The 21,788-nt window shown below is 42.2% G+C and overlaps 1 protein-coding gene across 8 annotated transcripts in view; it reads left to right on the top strand.

Moving 5' to 3' along the window:
• Positions 1–21,788, top strand: part of OPCML (opioid binding protein/cell adhesion molecule like) — a 1,160,427-nt gene that overhangs the window by 604,739 nt on the left and 533,900 nt on the right. For 2 of the 8 annotated variants that reach the window (XM_023185898.2, XM_023185894.2), the window contains exon 1: positions 3,412–4,118. The exons of 1 other annotated variant lie outside the window; for it this stretch is intronic. In XM_023185898.2, coding sequence (XP_023041666.1) covers positions 3,952–4,118 — 167 coding nt within the window. In that variant the 5' untranslated portion in view covers positions 3,412–3,951. Of the gene's footprint in view, positions 1–3,288; positions 4,119–21,788 lie in introns of those variants that run through there. 5 more of the 8 variants (XM_023185900.2, XM_023185899.2, XM_023185897.2 and 2 more) reach the window with 5 other exon arrangements.

Raw genomic sequence — 21,788 nt, 5'->3', positions numbered from 1 at the left:
TTGGTTTATTTCTTCGCAAGAGCAAGACTTATTATATACTGTTAAGAAAATTTACGCCTCGCTTCCACCCATCTCTGCTGCTCTTCTTTACTTATCTCAGCCGTTCTTTTCCTATGGGGAATCTCATGCTGTCCTAGCCTTTCTCTTTGTCCTTAATAACTCTTTCTGTCTCAAGCAATCTTTTATGAGTTGATTTAGCAACTGCCCCATTTTCGTCTCCTGAGAAGCAATAGAACCAGCAGGTCCAGGAGAGAGGAAGGGATCTGAATGCCCTACAACCAAGTGGCAGAGCTGCGGGCATTGAGGGGAAGCCTGACCCAAGTCCATGGCTGCCACCCACCTGTGTTCAAGCTCCAAACTCTGCAACTGAAGAAAATCATAAGCCTGGCCTCAGGTTCTCAGCTTTACACAAGTTAAAGTATGAAAAAGAGCCTTTCCCCTCTGGTGATACTAGACTAGAACTCAGAGCTGAGAGGTTGAAGTACAATATCAATCAGGAAACCCGGGTTCACTCAAGTCTTGAGAAAAGACATGTGGCATAAAAGCTAGTAGGAAATCCCAAATTAGGTTGTGGGGCTGCTCCCTGAGCCCCCAGCCTCTCCTCTCTGCATCACAACTCCCCAAAGCCTTGTACCTCAGGAGCTTATGGATGAGAGCTGGACCCCACTGATGCCTTTGTCATACCTGCTTTCTGGAAAGGACCTAACCCAGTGGTGCACTGCATGACAATGCCCTGTCAATGACAGGCCGCGTATATGACAGTGGTATGGAAAAGACTACAGTGGAACTAAAATTTAATATACTCCAGTGACACTGTAGCCATCTTAATGTCTTAGCTCAAAGTGTTACTCAGGTATTTGTGGTGATGCTGGTGTAAACAAACCCTACTATGCTACCCATCCCATTAAAGTCTAGCACATGCAAATATGTACAGTACATAATAATTGATAACAAATATAAATGACTATGTTATTAATTTTTATGTTTACTATACTACACTTTTTATCTTTAGAGTATGCTCCTGCCACTTATTTTTAAAAGGTGATTGTAAAACAGCCACAGGCAGGTCCTTCAGGAGGTATCTAGAAGAAGGCATTGCTATCATAGGAGGCGACAGCTCCATGCGTGTTATTGCCCCTGAAGCTCTTCCAGTATGAGGAAATGTGGAGGCAGGAGACAGTGATACTGATCATCCTGACTCCATGTAGGCCTAGGCTAATGTGTGTATTTGTGTCTTAGTTTTTAGCAAACAAAATTTAAAAGTTAGAAAAAAGCTTAGAATAAGGATATAAGAATACATTTTTGTACAACCGTACAACATGTTTGTGTTTTAACCTAATGTTATTATGCAACAGTCAAAAAGTTAAAATAATTCAAAGTTTATAAAGTTAAAAAGTTATAGTAGGCTAAAATTATTATTGAAGAAAGAAAAATGTGTTTTGATAAATTTAGGGTAGCTTAATTGTACAGCGTTTATGAAGGCTGTGGTGGTGTTCAGTAGTGTCCTAGGCCTTCATTCCCCACCTACTCACTGACTCACCCAGAGCAACTTCCAGTTCTGCAAGCTCCGTCGGTGGCAAATGTCCTGTACGGATGTACTTTTTTTTTTTTTTTATCTTTTGTACTTTATTTTTATTGCACATTTTCTGTGTTTAGATACACGAATCCTTACTATTGTGTTACAGTTGCCTGTTGTATTCAGTACAGTAGCATGCTGTGCAGGCTTGCAGCCTAGGAGCAACAGGCTCTACCACACAGCCTAGGTGTGTAGTGGGCTCTGTCATCTAGGTTTATGGAAGTACACACCAGGATATTCACACAATGACAAAATCTCCTAAAGATAGTTCTCAGACTGTATCCCCCTCCATAAGCAGCATATGACTATATAGGTTTCACTATAGCTGATACAATTAGTGATAAGTATTCTCCCTTCTAGGTAAGATGCACTAATTAAAAATTTTAGACCTACACATATATGTGGTCTAACCCTTTTAGAATGGGGAATGGGGCGGTATTTATTTGTGCTCAGTCTCTCAGAACTGAAAGCAAGTAGTATGCCTTTGTATCCTTCAGCAACTAAAGTAATAAACGATAAGAGCTTAATGCTTATTTTTGAATTAAATTTCATTTTGCCAATTGTGCAGAGCCGGGTCTAATTTAACAAAAGGCTTTGAGAAAAAATAATGCACATAGCAACCATTAAATTAGAATACAACGGGGAGGCTTCCGCCAGGGGAGCGCAGAAGGCCTCCCGAGGGGCCCGCGGGAAGCCGAGCTCTGGGGTTTAGAGCAGAGACAAATCCGAGACCAAAGAAACGGGAGGCTGGTCTCCAAGAGCACCGAGTCACCTCCCAGCACCACTGCGGTGCCACTTCCTGTGAGGGGTTTTAGGAGGATCAGTCCTACTACTTTTTAGGATCTTCCTGTGTTTTTCCCAGTCCCGCTTTTTACCACGATAAAGTGTAGGACTGGGACAAATGTTGCATGCTGTGTTTTAAGGAGAAATTGAGATGTGCCACTTTGGGGACAGGCGTCCAGTGGAGGGGCACGGGCGTGTCCGAGGTGGGTCCTCGGAGGTGGGTCCACGCCACCTCCGCACGGGCCAGGACGGCGCGCCGTCAGGGCTGGCCGTGGCTGGACGGGGAGCCGGCCGCAGCGCGGTGGGCAGGCACCCCGGGCCCTCCCTGGCGCGGGCAGGGTAGTTCAGCTCTCCAGGGCGGGGTTTGAAAACTTCTGCGCCGGCATCGGCGAGGGAAGGTGCCAGTGTCAGTTTTCAAAGTGCTGCTTTCCCCAGAACTCCCTCTCCCGCCCTCCCCCTCCCTCCCCGCTGCCCCCACCTCACCCCTCCGCCGGGGAAGCCACTGCGAGGGGCGCAGCGTTCTCTCCGCTGCGGGTGCGGGTGTCGGGACGGAGCGGCGCGGCGCGGTGCGGGCTCCTCCCTGCAGGCATCCCCAGCCCGGTGGGCGCGGCCGGGGTTAAGGTGGGCGCCCGCGCCCCGCGCCCCGCGCCCGCCCGCCGGGATGAGCGCTCAGCCCGCGCCGCCCGCCCGCCCGCCCGCTCCGAGGCGGCACCGGGAGAAAGTGGCGGTCAGGGATGGAGCTGCTGCCATGACAACCCCGGCGGTCGGGGCCCGCGCGCGTCGGGGCTGCTCCCGGGAGGAAGGCGGCGCGGAGGCCGGGGGCGGCCGCTGAACGTGGCGTCCGCGCGTCCCCGCGTCCCGTGCCGCGTCCCCGGAGGAGGCGGGGGCCGCCGTCCGCCCAGCTCCCCGTGCGCCCGGAGCCTGCGCCGGGCGGCGCTCCCCGGGCTGGCCGCGAGTCGCCGACCGGGCTGCGAAAGACCCACCGACCGGAGGACCCTGGCTGCGCCGGCTGCGCGTCCCCGCCTTGGAACTTTTTGCCGCCTTGGGGTTCCAGATGCGAGCCTTGGGGCTGGGGGACACGTCCATCCGTCCACGTGTGTGATCTAATAAAACATTCCTGCTGTCCTCGAGGCCGCAGCTTTTTATGGCAGCTCCTGTATGTCAGAGACACTTGCCTTCTTCTTTGGGTTGTAAACTTTTGCTGCCAGAGCTCTGCAGAACGTGCCCAACTGAATCTCAAAGTAGCGTCTCGAAGAGACAGACAGAGGAAGCGCAATCGGTGACCTTCATCCCCGCACCTTGCCGCCTCCTCTCCCTCCTGGCTGCCTCCCCCCTCCCCAGGGAGCGTCAAGAAAGCTCTTTTTGGATGCAGGAGGGGGCACCTGGTTCTGCTAGGCTGGAAAGCAGAGGCAGGATCTGAGGAAGAATTCTGAGACTCCGGAGAGCCTGGACTCCTCTCTGCTGCTGCCCCCGGCTCCCGGCGGGCGCTGCCCCTTCCCTCCTCCCCGCACCGCTTCCTGAGCCGGCTGGTGCGCGGGGCGGGGACCAGGACGTGCGGCTGCCGGAGTTCGGGGAAGTTGTGGCTGTCGAGGATGGGGGTCTGTGGGTACCTGTTCCTGCCCTGGAAGTGCCTCGTGGTCGTGTCTCTCAGGCTGCTGTTCCTTGTACCCACAGGAGTGCCCGTGCGCAGCGGAGATGCCACCTTCCCCAAAGCTATGGACAACGTGACGGTCCGGCAGGGGGAGAGCGCCACCCTCAGGTAGGGAGCTGTCCTTCCGCGGGGCCGGGCCCCTGGGCTGCGGTCGCTGGGGAGAGGTGGGGAGAGGGCACCGGAGCGCGAGAGGGCCTGGTGCAGGCCCGAGGTGCCGACCGCCGTGCCCCTGGACAGGTTTGTGGTGTGCTCCGTCTATGCTGGTCCAGGATCTTAGGCGTGATACCTTGAAGTCCACGTGTGGGACTCCATGGTTCTATGAAGCCATGACAGGCTAGATTCTCTCCTGCGTCGGCACCAAGATGAGAACATGAGGGCATGGATTTGAAATACTGGGTGGCTAGCCTGAGCCCCTTGGATGGCTGTCACAGGCCAGAAGGTACAGGATGAGGCAGGATCGTGCTCAGGACCACCAGGCTAGCCGCTATCAGAGATGCACCTCAGATGTAAGGCTGTGCAAATACCAGCGCCAGGCCACGGCCTGTTATGAGTCTCCTCAAGACCCAGGACTCCTGCCAAACCTGGTGTAGTGCTCCTAGGGTCCCTATTGTAAATTATTAGAGCAGTTTTATTTTTGCAGACTGGGTCCAAGGAAAGGAAACATGTAGCTTTTATGCAACAACATCAGTCCTATGTGAAAAGCAAATAGGAGAGCTTTTTGTTTTACCTTAATGAGTTACAGAGAATCACTTGCATGCTCCAGGCAGAGAGGTGGAGAATCTTGGAATATGAACCTTTGGGGACTGGGCTTGCTGCAGCAGAGACTTTAATAAAAATGCAGCCACCACTTTCCACCAGCTCAGCAGATAACATCTTTCATCCCTTTAATGAGGCAGTTCTGGTCCTAGGAGACAGATTCAGGGACGTCCCAGCTTAACTATGTCTCACCATGTACACAGGGCGAATGCATTTGCCCTGCCTATGACTTTGATGGTTATGGTGAAAATAAAACATCCTGACCCAGATTCTGCAGCCAAAATGCCTGGCTTCTCCTAGGAGAGCGTGAGGGTGGGAGTTCTTCCTGTTCCTCCCTGGGCTTTCCTGATGGAACCTTTCCCGCATCTAGACAAGCCTCTCCCTGGAGGAGCAAAGACAGGTCTCTGGGACACCGGAATTCTTTTCCTAAGCCCAAGGGTGAAGGTTGGATTCTGCCACTTTGGGTGATGCTTAGCTAGATCTTTTTTTAAGTTAGAGAACAGGTCCCAGAACCCTGTGTGCTATTTCTCAGAAGCCCAAAGCAAACGGAGAAAAAAGGAGAATTGAGAGGCCCTTCCTGGTAGATGTGAGGGAAAAGTCCTCCTGGCCATGTGGGTAGCGCTCAGCTTGCCCCAGACTAGAATGTAATATCCCTACTTCATTGCTTCAAAGAAGGCTCCATGAGGAATCAGGGAACATTTCTCAATAAGCATTTGCAGTAGACTAGTTGGCTTAAAGATATGAATAGCACATGGGTTATAATACATGTTAACCAAGGAAATGTCAGTAAATATTACTAGCGTTCAGGGATGTTGATGCTGCCACACACCTCTTTACCATCTAATGTGCCACTGGGGGCTAAGAGGTCTAGCACTGAATAGGATCTGAGTCCTGAATTTTCCAAAATCCTCTGTCCTCTTCCTGTCCCCCCAAATTAAACCAGAAAGCTTGAAAACTTGAGCTTTCTGCTCTCTGAGATGCAATAAGACTATTCCACCAGCAGAGGGCCAGCTTCGATCTACCAATTTTTTATTAGCTGTTGGCCTGTTTTCATGATCTCAGTTCTAATGTTGAGCAGCTGGGCTTGGGAATGGGGTTGGGAATAAAAAAAGAAAAGCTGAATAGTTGCTTTTTGTTCTTTGCAGAAAAAAAGAATAACTTACATGTTCTAGCATAACTGTTATCTGTTACCTTGTTGCATGATGTAATTTTTGTTTAGGTAAGCACATGTCTCATGTTGATTTTGCATCTCTTCTATACGTTTACCCCAGAATAGAGAAATTCAGCATGTTATCTACATTTTGATCTCTTTAAATCCTCATTCTCTTAGCTCATGTCATCTTCTCTTTTATTGTTTTCTTCCTTCATTTTTATTAGATGCTCCCATAATATATACGTTCATCTGTTACTCATTATTTTCTTTCTTTTTTGTCTTTATCACTTAAGTCTTCTTATTCCTTGACTTTGTAAGGTTTTGATTTCACTGCTACCACAGTGTTTCTTAAAAGAACATAAACATCTTCTGCAAATTTCTGTATGTCCCCATCTCTCTCCTTTTGTTTTTACTCTTTTGCTCTATTGGTTAAGAGTTGTGTGTTGTGCGCCCATCTTAACAAATAACTGATTTGTCAGTGCTCCGAAGGAGAGTCCACGTTTTCGGTTTCTGGAAGCCCAGGGCTTTCACCCTAGGTAAATATACCCTGTTTTATTTGGTGGTGTTTTTTGCTGTGTAAGTTGTAATTCTTAAGTATGGTTTCTTACTCTTTTGTCTCCTTAAAGACATTCATTAGGGATTCATTGCTTGGGAACTGAGTGTTCCAAGCGCATCGCGTGTTTAGAATGCACCAAAAACCACTGAATGATACCCATGCCCATCACATGGAAAACACTTTTAATGTGGTTGTCCTGGGTCAAAGTATCTCGAATCTGTTTCTAAATCTTGAATGAAGTCCCATGAAGAGGAGAGAGACCTAGCAGGAAAAGCAAAGGAGTCAAGAAACCTGGGTCTGCCTTTAAATTTCCCAGAGAAAAAACTGCACAGCTTAGAGAAGAATGATTTCCCTCCTTTGGGATATCAGTTTTGTTGTGACAGGTCTTTGATTGCTCTGAGGGACATTAGGAAGTGCTGTGCCAAAGATGACACTGAAGTTTTGAACGTGGATGAAACTCATTTTCTATAAGTGAGGCAATATTATCTTCCTCATAACTACTTCATAGGGCTACTTGAAAAGTAAAAATAATTATTTGAATATTGAGTTATTTTGCCCTCTTGGAAGAGAGATGATATGGAAAATGAAGGTGCTATTCACTATGGTTGAATTATAGCTTCCATGAATCTGATTTGAATTCATTATTACAAATGGACCCTCTTGGCCAGAATCACTTCATTACAATTATCTGCTGTTGGGTTGAAAATGTTCTGTGGCTCTCTATTAGATTAGATATGACAAGAATCAAGAAGTCATGTGTCTGAATCAATGCCCACATCAGTAAAGGAGCCCAGGATGCTCAGTGTGGTCAGCTGGTGTCTATTAAGCCATCTCAGCAGAATGATGGCCAGTTGTGCTTTCTTCACAGGCCTCAATCTCCTCCAAGTTTGCTTGAGTTCCTCTGTGGGTCCACATCATCTGTGTACATGAACATTTTGAGGGGCTGCGGTGAGATGGAGGCAAGGTTGTTGCTGTAACTGTTTCACTCAATGGGAAAAGTTCCGACCAACATACAGGGTTTTCTTTCTGGTTTGCTTTTGTTTTGGTGTTTTGTGTTTTTTATTTCAACAGCGGGATAATCAGTTTTGCTGATCCAGGCTTGCTGATCTGGGATTATGCTTAATGGCTCTTTTCTAAAATGTCCCTGCATTTTCATTTGGAGTTCTGAACTAATCCATTCAAAACCAAGTACTTGAGGTTTAACTACTGCCAAGGAATAATCTGAGCAGTGGGATTTTGCCAGAGCAACCTGGGCAGTAGAGTTTCCAAAGATAAAGTTCTGTTGTTTGCCTGGGTGTGTTTCCGTACTTTGCACCTACCTTCAGTTCTTTTTTATGTAAATTAGAAGATGTTGAGTCGCCATTAGACTATTCAAAACAAACGCATGATTTTTCCATTTCAGTGTTTCAGTTGCGCAGGCTGAAGAAGGACTGGGCACATTCAAAGACTTTACTCCTAGTCGGGGAAGATAGAGACATTAAAAGAGACTCAAGCAGGGACAGATCCATAAAGGACCTCTCAAGTGGTGGCACGAACCTGGTTGGAGTTATCTGGGATGCTTTTTAGAAATTCCATCGCCAGGAATTGATGATGCTAGGAATTCCATCCCAGATTGATGATGTCAGAATTCCTGGGTTTGGGGATGGACGTGGCCATTGAAAACGTCTTTTCCAGTATTTCTAATGTGGAGCCAGAATCGAGAACCCTGCTCTGAAGCCCTTTGTGGCCCTAGAACCTCTGAGCAAGGCTTATCCAGTGTCCCTGCTTTCCAGGGAAGCATCTTCCCCATGTGTGCCTGCACCTCATGGGCAACGTCGATGCCCTAGAAAGCTCTGCGTTTGGGGGCCTAGGCACTGGGGTTGGTTCTTACTCTACCTCTCACTAACTCCACAGCCTTGAACATTTCAGCTGAATTGTGTACATACAGGAACAGTATCTGTTATACCTGGTCTGCATTATCAGATGAAAGGAAGTATATAGGTTGTTCCGTGAGCCATAAAGCAACATATGTGTGCAAGTTATTACTGGTACTAAGTTGAACTCCTCAATAACAACTGACAATACTCTCAAATTCTTTCAGTTTTGTACGCTCCATCTTGTTCTTCCTCTATCCCCACACTTACACACAGCTTTAAAGTGTATTAGTCTTTTCACAGTTCCCCCCGGAATTCTTTCTGCTTGTGGTCAAGAATTGCCCTCATCAGAGTTCCAGTAACTCTCGCTGCACGGATACACACTAGGACCTATTTTTTCATGTGTGATTATGGTTAGTCTGGGGGCTCCTGGAGCTTAGGAGCTGTGCCTTATGTATTATTGACGATAGATACTGTGGTGGATACTGAAGATTAAAACAAATAACTATTGGTTTAATGCTTTAATCCATCTTAATGGGAAACAACCACTTCTAGTGTATTATTGCCTCTACAGCAATGAAACTCTTATATGTCTAAACAATTTTATTGTCTTCAAAATATGATCCTGGGATATTCAGGCACAGCAGTTGGTTAGAGGTCTTGGAGGCCTGAGGGACTTTTGGATTCCACTCAAATCACTTGCCAGAGGGGACGGTTGAATCTACCAGTGGTGGCAGTCTGATCCAAACTATGCAAAGTCTTCACTATCCCTGAGGGCAAGAAAACAAGCGGGGTGGCAGAGTGAAGAGCAGCAGTGCTACTGCTTTGTAGCAGCAGTAGAGGAACACTCGTGGAAAGCGTACCTGGCTCTGCAGAGACAGGGCCTTGTGGGCCAAGGAGATACACAATGCAGGGAGGTAGCAAGGAGGCTGGCATGTCCTGGGTTGGGTCATGGTTGCAGGATCCAGCAGGCCTGGGAGAGCAAGGCTGGATTGACTCCGTGACAGTCTCTGACATCTCTGATTGGTGAGAATGAGCCTGCCTCCCCAGCACACACACACACACACACACACACACACACACACACACCACATACATACACCACACACACACACACCCCCCCCACACACACCCCACATACATACACCACACACACACACACACACCACACACCCCCCACACACATTCCACACACACCACACACACACCACACACACACCACACACACATACACCACACACAAACACACCACACACACCACACACACACCACACACTCCACACGTACACACAAACCACACACACACATACACCACACACCACACACACTCCACACATACACACACACCACACACACACACACAGACACCACACACACACCACACAAACACACTCCACACACACTGCACACCACACACACACACAGACACGCATGCGCGGGCGCGTGCACACACACACACACACACACACACACTCCCTCTCTCTGAAGCAGGCCATGGGAGAAGATGTTTTAAGCATTAGAAATATGTGCTCCATGGCTTTCTGAACCTTTCTGGAAAACTCAGCAGCTCTTATCTAAGCCCTTTGGGTAATTGTTTAACCTTTTTAAGTAAATTTGGCCCTTGGACTCTGTCTTTCCCATTTCCTTTCCTTCTGGTTTCTAAAAAAGGACTCTGCCCTTGGCCCACTGGCTGTGCTCACTAGGTGGCTCGCTCTGAGGGAGCTGGGGAGCCGGCCTGGCAGGCAGCTTTTACGGATCTGATGGGATCCGGCAGCCAGATGCAGTGGAAAGGAAGAGTCGAGCAGGTCTCATTTGACCTTCCCAGGGGAGAACTTTTAAAATTACTTATTATTAACGGGAAGCTGTCTTCAGTCATGAGATGAGAAGAGGGAATTACAGTCCAAGACATCTTTAGGGCTGGCAGAAATTTGCATTGCCTAGTAAGTTAGAAAGCAAGTGCTAACTTTTCTTCATTTTCTTTCTTTCTTTTTTCTAACATATACAAGACAGCACCAAATTATTTCAGGTTTGTTTGTTTATTGTTTGCCTTGAATGAAGCCGCTCTTGCTCCTGTTAGGTGTAATTGGAGCTCAAGTTTGCCTGAAATGGGTTTGGGGGAGGGGTGCGCTCTTTTCATCTTGGTCCATTCTCAGGCCCCTGTTGTCTCCCAATAAATGACACTGCCTACTTGATGCTTTTTATACCCTAGTGTATTTTCTTTTAAGAAGTGAGCATTGAAGCTGTGATATCCAGGCTGCTCAGCACTGCCTAGCCCAGATCTGTGTATAGCTTTCCTGGTAGAGAAGTTGAGAGAAGGAAACTGTCTGCACCTTGCTCCGCGACAGGATAACACTGCAGAGCCTTTCACAAAACCTGCAAGAGCCCAGGGGTGAGGGAAGGTTGTGGGGTGAGGACATGCTGATGCTATTGACACAAACAAAAGCTCCTGTTGTACATGGTTTACTATGTGTCAGATGCCACATTAATTACCTAACACTTCATGTAATTTTCAGACCATTACAATCCCTATTAATAGCCTGGGGGTCCAGGTTTAGAAAAGTTAAATCACTTTACCTTTGGTCACATGGTTATCATGTGTCAGAGTCTGCATTTGCTCCTAGAAAACCTTTATGCTTCTTTTCAGTTTCATAGTATGTCCCCCTCCCCAGATACAGAGGACAGAGAAGACTTCCAAGTGCCACAAGCAGAAATAAACCAAACACATCCTTTCTGTTCCCGAAGGTCAGGAAATGTGCATTTCAGTTGAAGGCTGCAGCTGTCTGCTGTCCCAGCTTTAGAATCTCCTTGCTTCTTGGAGCTTCCCTCCCCTCACCCGCACTCAGGTGAAGCCCAGCTAGTACCACCTTCTGAGGCTGCAAATGGTGCACGCTGCAAACACTGAGCAACATGACGCCCACCAGGGTCCAACACATTCTCCGGGGCATCATTGGTGCTCATGGCTTTGAACCTGCCCTAAATGTTGTACTGTCCCGTTACTTGACCTCCCATAGCACATACAGAACCTCAAAGGGCCTGCAAACTAAGACAGCGTGAGCCGGTCACTTCTTGGTGAGAACCCAACAATGAGACCTGTGAAGATGAGGGATACCAAAGTATAGAAGGAGGAGAAGTAATATGTTGAAACCCTAAAATATGTCACTCCATTATCCTCCCTCTCATCCTTATATTCACATTTTAATTTTAAGACCATGAACACAGAGAGCCTAGGCCTTGCCACGGATTCATACCCCAGAGAAAACCATGTGACTCGCTTTGACTTGCTGGACCCTGGAGATACATACTACTTAAATCAAAGCGATGCTGAAGGTCTTGACCTGGCTTCCCAAGAAAGTGCTGATCAACACAATCTTTAGAAATTGGTTCTGAATATGAAACATTTTCAGTGGATCTGAAGATTTATGGCATCTCAATTAACCAAGTTTCCACTGCATAATCAGAATAAAGAATGTTCTCAGTGGTTGTTAAGTTTTCTGGCGAGTCCACAGAAGACAATTCAACTCACAATTACCCAAAATGCTATATACCAGCAATGAAGAATAACAGAAAACAACGTTGTTGTAGAAGTAATTACGCAAAAGAGAGAAAAATGAATGCGATAATTTTCTATTTATTGTGAATGCCAATGCTGAAGAAAAGTAAGTGTAATTAGAAGAAGATAATATGGAAACATTTCTCAAAGATATTTCTGAATACTTTCTGAAGTTTTGGAGTTCGTTGTCTTGTTTCCAGGGCTTACCGTCTGCCTATTCACCCAAAGGGTCTTTTTGGAGACCACTTCACATCCAGGCAGCAGGCGAGGTCTAGCCCAAGTGACGCTGGCTCCTGTCTACCCTGCTCATGTGCAATTAAACAGTTTATTTTCAGACACATGGCCTGTGTCCCAGTTATCGGGCCACTTTGACTACCCACTGATGCCTCCTGGTCATTGTTTGGAACCTCCTGTGATGCAGAAAAAAGAGTCACCATCTGTACACCCAGGGAATGGAATAAGTCAGGGGTTTAAGAGGCTGTGCTCACACTGCGATGTTGTCTGTGAGGCACCCTGTGTAAGAGGGAGGAATTACAGAACTCAAATTTGTACCGCCCTGTGCTTTTGTATGCCGTCTCTAAAGATATTCCTCTTCCAATTGTCATTTGTATTGCTTCTCCCACGCCCTTTGTTAAATGCATTAATATCTTCTCTCTATCCTGTGTTCTCAGCGTCTAACAGAATACCTAATGCTTAGTAGGTGCTCTGAGTTTTCTGAAAAGATGAATGCTTCTCCTTTATCTCTTATCTCTTTCTCTCTCTCTCTGTTTCTTCTCTCTCTCTCTCTCACACACACACACACACACACACACACACACACACACACACACACACATCTCCCTTTTCTAATGAAGATATTCTCACCCATGTTGAATAATTCAAAAGTCACTGAAATTACAACCATAGAGTCTGGCATTTGAATCCTAGTTGAGATACTAATATTTCCCTAAGTAGTTGGTATTTCACTTGTCCTTCCTCTGTCTGCTTGTTATAATTGGAGTATTTGATAATTGCACAATATCATTGAAGCCACAGGCATGAGATTCTGACCATTTGACAGGGAGGAATACCTGCTTTCTCCCCTTCACCAAGGTCGCATAATAGAGGCTGGCACATTCTGGAAGAATACCTGCAAATTTCAGGGATTGGAAAAGCCAATGTGAGTCATCTCGAAACACTCCAGAGGGCATCTCAGGATGAAGGAATTCATGGACGCATCTCCCTGGGTCCTAAAATGCAGCTGCTTCTGTCACAAGCTCTCACGATGAGGTCCCTGAATATGTATCAGCAACGTGCCTTGTGCTGTACCTGTGCAGTGGAAACAGTTATAGAATGTTCTTGATTATATGCTCTGCTTTATGATGGGCAAGTCAATGGGTGCTTAGTGAAATGTAAGATAAAGTATAACCTCTATCAAGAGGTTAAGAACACTGACTTTACAGTCAAAAGGCTCATTTCAAATCCCAACTCTGGTACTTAATGGCTGTATGTGGTTGGACAAGTGACTCAATTTTTCTAAGCCTCAATTTCCTGATTAAAAAAAAAAAAAAGGACTAGATATCCACTTCACCGGGCTGATGGGAAGCAGTAAATGATATCAAGTTTGTAAAGACTTCAGATTAAAGTCTTACATTGCAGCAAGAGCACAATAAACAGTTGCTATTAAGTTATATATATATATATTTATCCATGCAGCATACACACACACACACACACACACACACACACACACACACATATAAAACTGAATTCACGATTAATCCATGTGGCATTTATTGGGTACTCACCAGCACTATTCTAGACAGCGTGGAAATTACAAAGCTAAATTAATTCTAGAGTCTTCTCTCTGAGCATTCATGTATGGTGAATATGTGCCTATGTTTGCAGAACACAGAGCCCACAAAATGGGAAAGGGGGATGGAGGAAGAGAGACGGATAAAAAGAGAGGGAGAAAGAAAATCTGCTTAAAGTAAAATGCACCCTATTAGCGTTCACATCAGTGTACTTGGACAAATATATTTGGAACCACCACTTCACTAGGTACAGAACGTTTTTGTTACCCCAAAAAGTTCTTCCATGCCCCCATTTTTATTGTGGTAAAAATACATAGAATGTATCATGTAAACCAATTTTAAATATACAGTTTGGTGGCATTAAGTATGTTCACCGTCACCACCATCCCTCTCCAGAACTTATTTCTTCTTCCTAAACTGAAACTCAGAATCCATTAAACAATAACTCCCCATTCTTCCCTCCCCCCAGCTTCTGGAAACGACTATTCTATTACTGTTCTATTCTACTACTTTTCTTTTTGTCTCTATGTTTTGACAGCACTAGGTACCTCAGATAAGTGGTATTTTACAGTATTTGTCCTTTTGTAACTAGCTTACTTAAGTTCTTTATACACATGGTCTTTAAGGTTCATCCATGCTGTAGCATGGGCCAGAATTTCTTTTTTTCTTAAGGCTGTGTTCTATTGCATGTATAGGCCACGTTTGTTTATTCATTCATCCTTTGATGGACACTTGGATTGCATTCACTCGTGTGAATAATGCTGCTATGAACATAGGTGTACAAATATCTGCTTGAATTCCAGCTTTGAATTCTTTTGGTATATGCCCAGAAGTGGAATTGCTGGATCACATGGTAATTGTATGTTTAATTTTTTTGAGTAAACACCACACAGTTTTCATAGTGGTGGAGTCATTTTATATTCTCACCAACAATACAGAAGAGTTCCAACTTCTCCACCTTCTTGCCAACACTTATTTTCTGTTTCTATTATTTTCATTAATAGTGACTTTAATGCTGAGAAGTGGCATCTCACTGTGATTTTGACTTGCATTTCCCTATTGATTAGTGATGTTGATATGCTTATTGACCATTTGTATATCCTTCTTTGGAGAAATGTCTATTCAAGTTGATTGCCCATTTTTAAACTGGATTGTTTCTTTGTTTTTCAACTGTTGGAATTTTATATATTCTAGATATTGACCCTTGTCAGATATATGACTCACAAATATTTCCTCCCATTCTGTGGATTGCATTATTACTCTTTTGATAGTATCTTTTGATGAAGAAAAGTTTAACATTTTACTGTAGTTCAATTTATCTTTTCTTGTGTTTTCCTTTTGTTGTCTGTGCTTTTGGTATCAGATCTGGTACCAAAATTTGGTACCAGATTTGGTATAGAAGATTTGGTATTTGGTATACCAGATTTGTTATAGATTTGGTATAGAAGGCACTGACAAATCTGATCTCATGAAGCTTTTTTCCTATCTTAAATTTTTTTTATAGTTTTAGCTCTTATGTTTAAGCCTGTGATCCATTTTGAGGGTTTTTGGTTTTTAATATGGTGTAATATGAGTCCAACTTCATTCTTTAGTATGTCAATATCCAGTTTTTTCAGCACCATTTGTTGAAAAGACTGTCCTCTCCCCACTGAATGGTCTTGGTATCTTTGTTAAAAGTAATTTGAGCATGTATTCAAGGGTTTATTTCTGGGCTCTCTCTTTAATTCCATTGGTCTGTATGTCTGTCGTTATGCCAGGACCACACCATTTTGATTACAGTAGCTTTGTGGTATATTTTGGAAGCCAGGAAGATCGAGACCACTAACTTTGTTTATATTTTTCAAGATTGTTTTGGCTATTTCCAGTCTCTTGAAATTTCATATAAATTTTAAGATTGACTTTTCTATTTCTGCAATGGAATGGGTCGATTGCTTTGGATTGAATTAACTATATTAAGTCTACCAATTCATAAACTCAGCATGTCTTTTCACTTATTTTTGTGCTCTTTAATTTATTTCAACAATGTTTTGAGTTTCAGTGTACATACGACTCTTCCACCTTCTTAGTTAAGTTTATTCCTAAGTATTTTATTCTTCTTGATGCTATTGGAAATAAATTTATTTTCTTTATGTTTTCAGATTGTTTATTGTCAGTTTATAGAAATGCAATTGATTTTTGTGCTGATTTTGTATTCTACAATGTAATTTGTTTATTAGTTCTAATTTTTGTGCATGTTTATTTAATCTTCAGAGTTTTCTACACATAAGATTATACCACCTGTGAACAGAGATAGATTTACCATTTCCTTCCTTTCCTTTTTTGATGCTTTTATCATCTTTATTTTTATTTTTATTTTTTGAGACAGGGTGCCACACTGTCTCACTCCGTCACACAGGCTGGAGTGTAGTGACACAATCATGGCTCACTGTAGCCTCAACCTTTCAGGGTCATGTAATTCTCCCACCCCATCCTCTCAAGTAACAGGGACCACAGGTGCAGGCCACCACATCAGGCTAATTTTTGTATTTTTTGTAGAGACAGGGTTTTACCATGTTCTACAGACTGGTCTCAAACTCCTGGGCTCAAGCTATCTGCCTGCTTTGGGATCCTGTAGTACTGGGATTATAGGTGTGAGCCACTGCACCCAGCCTATCTTTTTCTTTATTGCTTCAGGTAGAATGCCCAGTGCTATACTGAGTAGAAGTGATAGAAGCAGACACTCTTGCTTTGGTTCTAATGTTAGAAGAAAAACTTCCCGTCTTTTCTCATTTAGTATGTTGAGTATGTTTTAGCAGTGGGATTTTTAAATGTGACCTTTATTAAGGTTACATAATTTCTTTCTATTCCTGGTTTATTGAGTATTTTTTATATTAAATGGTGTTAAATTTTGTCAAATGCATTTTCTGTATCAATTGAGATGGTCATGTGTTGTTTTGTTTTTTCCTTCAGCTGGTTAATGTGGTATATTCATTGATTGACTTCCATATGTTGAAACATCCTTGCACCCATTGCAGAAATAAATCTCACTTGGTTATGAGTATAATTCTTTTAATATGATTTGAATTCACTTTGCTGACATTTTGTGAAAGATTTTTGCATTAATATTTACAAGGGACATTGGACTAGTATTGGTTTTTTTGTTGTTGTTGTTTTGATAATGTCTTTGTCTGATTTTGTTATCAAAATAATGTTGCCTTATAGAGTGAGTTTAGAAGTATTCTCTCCTCTTGAATTTTTTGGGAGAGTCATAGGAAAACTGTTAATTCTCCTATAAATGTTTGATAAAATTCACCAGTGATGCTATCTGGTCATGGGCTTTTCTTTTTTGGGAGGTTCAGATTTTCAATTTCTTTGTGATTCAGTCTTGACAGACTCTGTCTTTCTAGAAATTTGGCCATTTTATCTACGTTAATCAATTTGTTGGCACGTACTTGTTCACAGTACTCTTTTATAATTCATTTTATTTCTATAAATGTAGTTATACCATGCCCTTTTAATTTTTGATTTTAGTTATTTGAATTTTATTTTTTTCTTAGTCAGTCTAGCTAAAGTTTTGCCCATTTTGTTATCATTTTAAGGAGAAAACTCATGATTTCACTGATTTTTTTCTATTTTTCCCATTCTCTATTTTGTTTATCTTTCCTATAATTTTTATTAGTTTCTTTCTTCTGCTAGTTTTGTGTTTAGTTTGTTTTTCTTTTTTTTAGTTCCTTAAGGCTTAAAATTAGAATGTTGGGTTTTTGGTTTTTTTTTTTTTTTCATTGTAAGTGTTTAGTGCTATGAATTTCTATCCTAATACTGCTTGTATTGCATCCTATAACTTTTGGTATGTTGTGTCTTCATTTTCATTTGTCACAAGATTGTTATAAAAATTCTGTTGTTTTTTATTCATTGATTGTTTGAGAGTGTGTTAATTTACACATATTTGTGGATTTCCAGTTTTCCTTATGCTGTTGTTTTCCAGTTTTATTTTATTCTAATTAGAATAGATACTTGATATGATTTCTATCTTTTTAAATTTACGAATACTTACATTTTGCCTTAACATGATCTATCCTGAAGAATGTTTTATGTCCACTTGAGAAAAATGTGTTTTCTGCCTTTGCTGGGTGGAGTGTTCTGTACACTTCTGTTATGTCTAATTGGTCTGTAGTGTTGTTCAAGTTCTTTATTTCCTTATTGATCTTATGTCTGTTTGTTATATCTATTATTGAAAGTGGAGTGCTAATGTCTCCTACTGGTCTTGTAGAGCAATTTCTCTGTTCAATTCTGTCAGCGTTAGTTTTATATATTCAGAAGCTCTGCTATTTGGTATATATGTTTATATTGTTTGTATCTTGTTGGTAAATTGACCTCTTTATTATTATATAACATCATGTGTTTTTTGTGAGAGTTTTGACTTAAAGTCTATTTTGTGTGATACCCCATAGCCACCTCTGGTCTCTTTTGTTTACTATTTGTAGAGCAAATGCTTTTTCAACCTTTCACTTTTGAACTATGTGTGCATTTAAATCTTAACTGGGTGTCTTGGATACAGCATATAGTTGGATGCTGTTTTTTAATCCATTCTGCCAATCTGTGTTTTTAGATTGTGGCGTTTAATCCGTTGACATTTAAAGTAATTGATGATAAAGTAATCACCGACTTACTATGCTGTTTTGTTATATATTTTTTCTATACACTTTATAAGTTTTTTTGTTCCTCATTTCCTCCTTTACTGCCTTCCTTTGTGTTTAGTTTATTTTTTATTTTTTGGTAGGGATGCATTTTGATTTATTCTCATTCTATTTTGTGTATGTTCTATAGGTATTTTCTTTATGATATATCCCCATGTTTTGCACATAGGGCTTATATACAATATCCTGAGGTTAGAAAAGACTATTTTAAATTGATGACAACTTAAGTTACTTACAAAAACTCTACTCCTTGACAGCTTGGATCCCACTATATGTTACTGATATCACAAATTATTGGTTTATACGTTGTGTACCCAAGAACATGGATTTATTATTATGTATAGTTTTATCTTTTAAATCCTATGAAAGAATAAAATTGGAGTTATAAACTAAAATGACAATAATACAGGTTTTTTTGGCATGTGTCCATATATTATATTTACCAGAGAACTTTGTATTTTCATACAAATTTGAATTACTTTCCAGCTTGCTTTTGTTTCAACTTGAAGGACTCCCTTTCACATTTCTTGAAGTGCAGGTCTAGTGATAATGAATTCCCTCAGCTTTTGTTTATATGGGGATGTCTTAATTTCTTTCTCATTATTGAAGGACAGTTTTGCTGGATATGGATTTATTGGGTGATAGATTTCTTTGTTTGATTTTGATTTTTCCTTTTAGCACATTAAGTATAAAATCCACTGCCTTCTGGGAGGCAAGGTTTCTGCTGAGAAATTCAGTGATGATCTTGTTGAGAATCTCTTGTAAATGATGAATTAGTTTCTTGCTACTTTCAAGATTCTCAATTTCTCTTTGGTCTTTGACATTTTATTATAATATATTTCAGTGTGGGTAACTTTGGGTTTATCCTACTTAAAGTTCATTGAGCTTCTTACATGTATATGTCCATTTCTTTCTTCAACTTTGAAACATTTCCAGTAGTTATATATTCAAATAAACTCTCTTCCCTTTTCTCTATTTCTTTTCCTGGAACTCTCATAATGCATATATTGGTCTACTTTGTGGTGTTTCTTAAGTCCCTTAGGCTTTATTCCCATTTCTTCTTTCTTTAATCTTCAGACTCAATAATTTCAAATGATCCATCTTCAAGTTCACTGATTGTTTTTTCTGCTTGTTCAAGTCTGATGTGTTTTTCAGCTCCAGAATTTGTGTTTGGTTGTTTTCTTCTTCTTTTTCTATTATTTCATTCCTTTATTCATAGTCTAATTTTATTCATATATTGTTTGCCTGATTACTTTTTATTCTTTGTTAAGTTTTTCTTTAGCTCTTTGAGCATATGTAAGGCAGTTTTTATAAAGTCTTTTCAGGTAAGTTTAAAGTCTTTGTTTCTTCAGGAACATCTTATGGAGATTTATTTTTTTTTCCTTTGAATGGGACATATTTTACTGTTTCTTTGTATGCCTAGTGACCTTTTGTTGAAAATTTGGCATTTGAAAAAACAATCACCTCTTCAAGTCTTTGTAAACTCTCCATGCAAGGGAAGACCTTCACTAATCAGCAAGATGTGAAGGCTTAAGTTCTTAGACCTTTTCTGGGCATATGCCTTTCCTGGTCTTGTGTGCATCCTTTTTTCCCATTCCTCTGTATACATGGCTATTTTTAAATGTCTCAATTTCTCAAAGAGTCTCACCACAATTTCTTCTCAGAGGCCTTAAAAGTTCTTTTATTTTTCTCTGCAAGTAATCTCTTACCCCAGGAAGCTGCAAGTATGCTGTCCTGATGCATACCACAGCCTCCCCTTGCCTGAGATCCAAGCTGCTTTTGGTGTCTGGACTCTGAGGTCGTCATCACAGAGATCGATACAGACCATGCCTCTGACATCTTTAGAGCTACAATCTAGGGTGGAAAGACAGGTAATAAACAAGGTAAATGCATCTAAACACACTATCATGTTACACAGTGATGAGTGCTCTGAAGAATAACAGAGTAGGGTAAATGAGTTCAGAGGGACAAGGGTCTCTCTATTCTTGCCATGGTGGTCAGGAACCATGTGTCTGATGATGGTGATATTTGAGCAGAAAGCTGATGAAAATGCAAAAGTGAGCTATGCAAACACCTAGTGGAAGTGTTCCAGGGAAAGGGATGGCAAGGGAATAGGGCTTATGGCAAATGTGTGCTCACTGTGCTCTAAGAACAGAAAGGAGAGGCTGGGCCAGAGTAAGCAAGAGAATGAGTGGTAGGGAATAACACGGAGTCGTGGACAGGTACTTCTGCCTTCAGATCTGACATGTAAGGAGCTTGGGGGCTGGCTCTCCATCCTCACAACAAGAAAAGCTCTCAACACACTGAAAATAAACAGTTCTTCTCAGATCCGTCAGAGAATTGAAGTCGTAGCACAGGCCACTACCTTACAAACTGGGAGACAGGTAAATACAGAGATTCACTGTTTATTTTAGGCAGAAACCACCCAGAAACTACCCCTGGAGTCAGATTCTTCTAAGAACTTTAAAAAGACCGTTGACTGCTGAAAACTAGATGTAGACTAACTTAAAATGTAAACCTTTTGAATAAGTCCTTGCGGAGTCCCCACACTTTTGTGGGTTTTCCTTCCAGAAACCCTACTAGGTTCTCAGGGTGAAAAGGCGTAGGTAGAGAGCCAGGTAACCATTTGGAAACATTGCCAGAGGATTCTGTTCTTCTTAACAAAAGCTTATTCTTGAAAGAAACTATTTTCTCACAGCCTAATTACATTTTTTTTTTTTTAACTAGAACCTATCCCACTACAGGATGGGAAATACCCTACTTTACCCCACACTAGCTAAAAGCCAAAAAGCAAAGTTTGAAGAGATAGAGAAAATATCAGAGCAAGACTCAGATATGGCAGGGATGTTTGAGCTATCACACTGGAGGTTTGAAATGACTATGCTTGATATGCCAAATGAATAATGGAGAAAATGGACAAGATGCAAGAAGTGATGAATAATGTAAGCAGAGAGATGGAAATTCTAAGAAAGAATCAAAAGGAGTGCTAGAAAGAAACTATTGTTACAGAAATGAAGAATGGGCTCATTTGATGGGCTCTTGGGTGGACTGGACACAGCTGAGGAGAGAAACAGTGAGCTGGAAAATATGCCAGTGGAAACCTTTGAAACTGAAAAGCAAAGGGAAAGACTTAAGGAAACAGAACAGAAAATCTAAGAACTGTGGGATTATAACTGTGGGATGCAACGTATGTGTAATAAGAATATCGGAAACGAAAGAGAGAAAGAAACAGAGGAGATATGTGTAGAAATAATGACTGAGAATATCCCAAGATTAATGCCAGACACCAAACCACAGATCCAGGAATGCTCAGAGAACACTAAGGAGGATAATGGCAAACAAACGGACACACAAACATGAAAGCCTATACTTAAGCATACGATTTTCAAACGGAAAAATTTCAAATGCAAAGAGAATTATTTGGAAGATACTAGCGGGGAA

This window comes from Piliocolobus tephrosceles, chromosome 13 (genome assembly GCF_002776525.5).
Source record: "Piliocolobus tephrosceles isolate RC106 chromosome 13, ASM277652v3, whole genome shotgun sequence".
In the NCBI taxonomy this organism is placed as follows: domain Eukaryota; kingdom Metazoa; phylum Chordata; class Mammalia; order Primates; family Cercopithecidae; genus Piliocolobus; species Piliocolobus tephrosceles.
The sequence above is the reverse complement of the archived record's forward strand: the minus strand, read 5'-3'. Positions and strand labels throughout refer to the sequence as shown.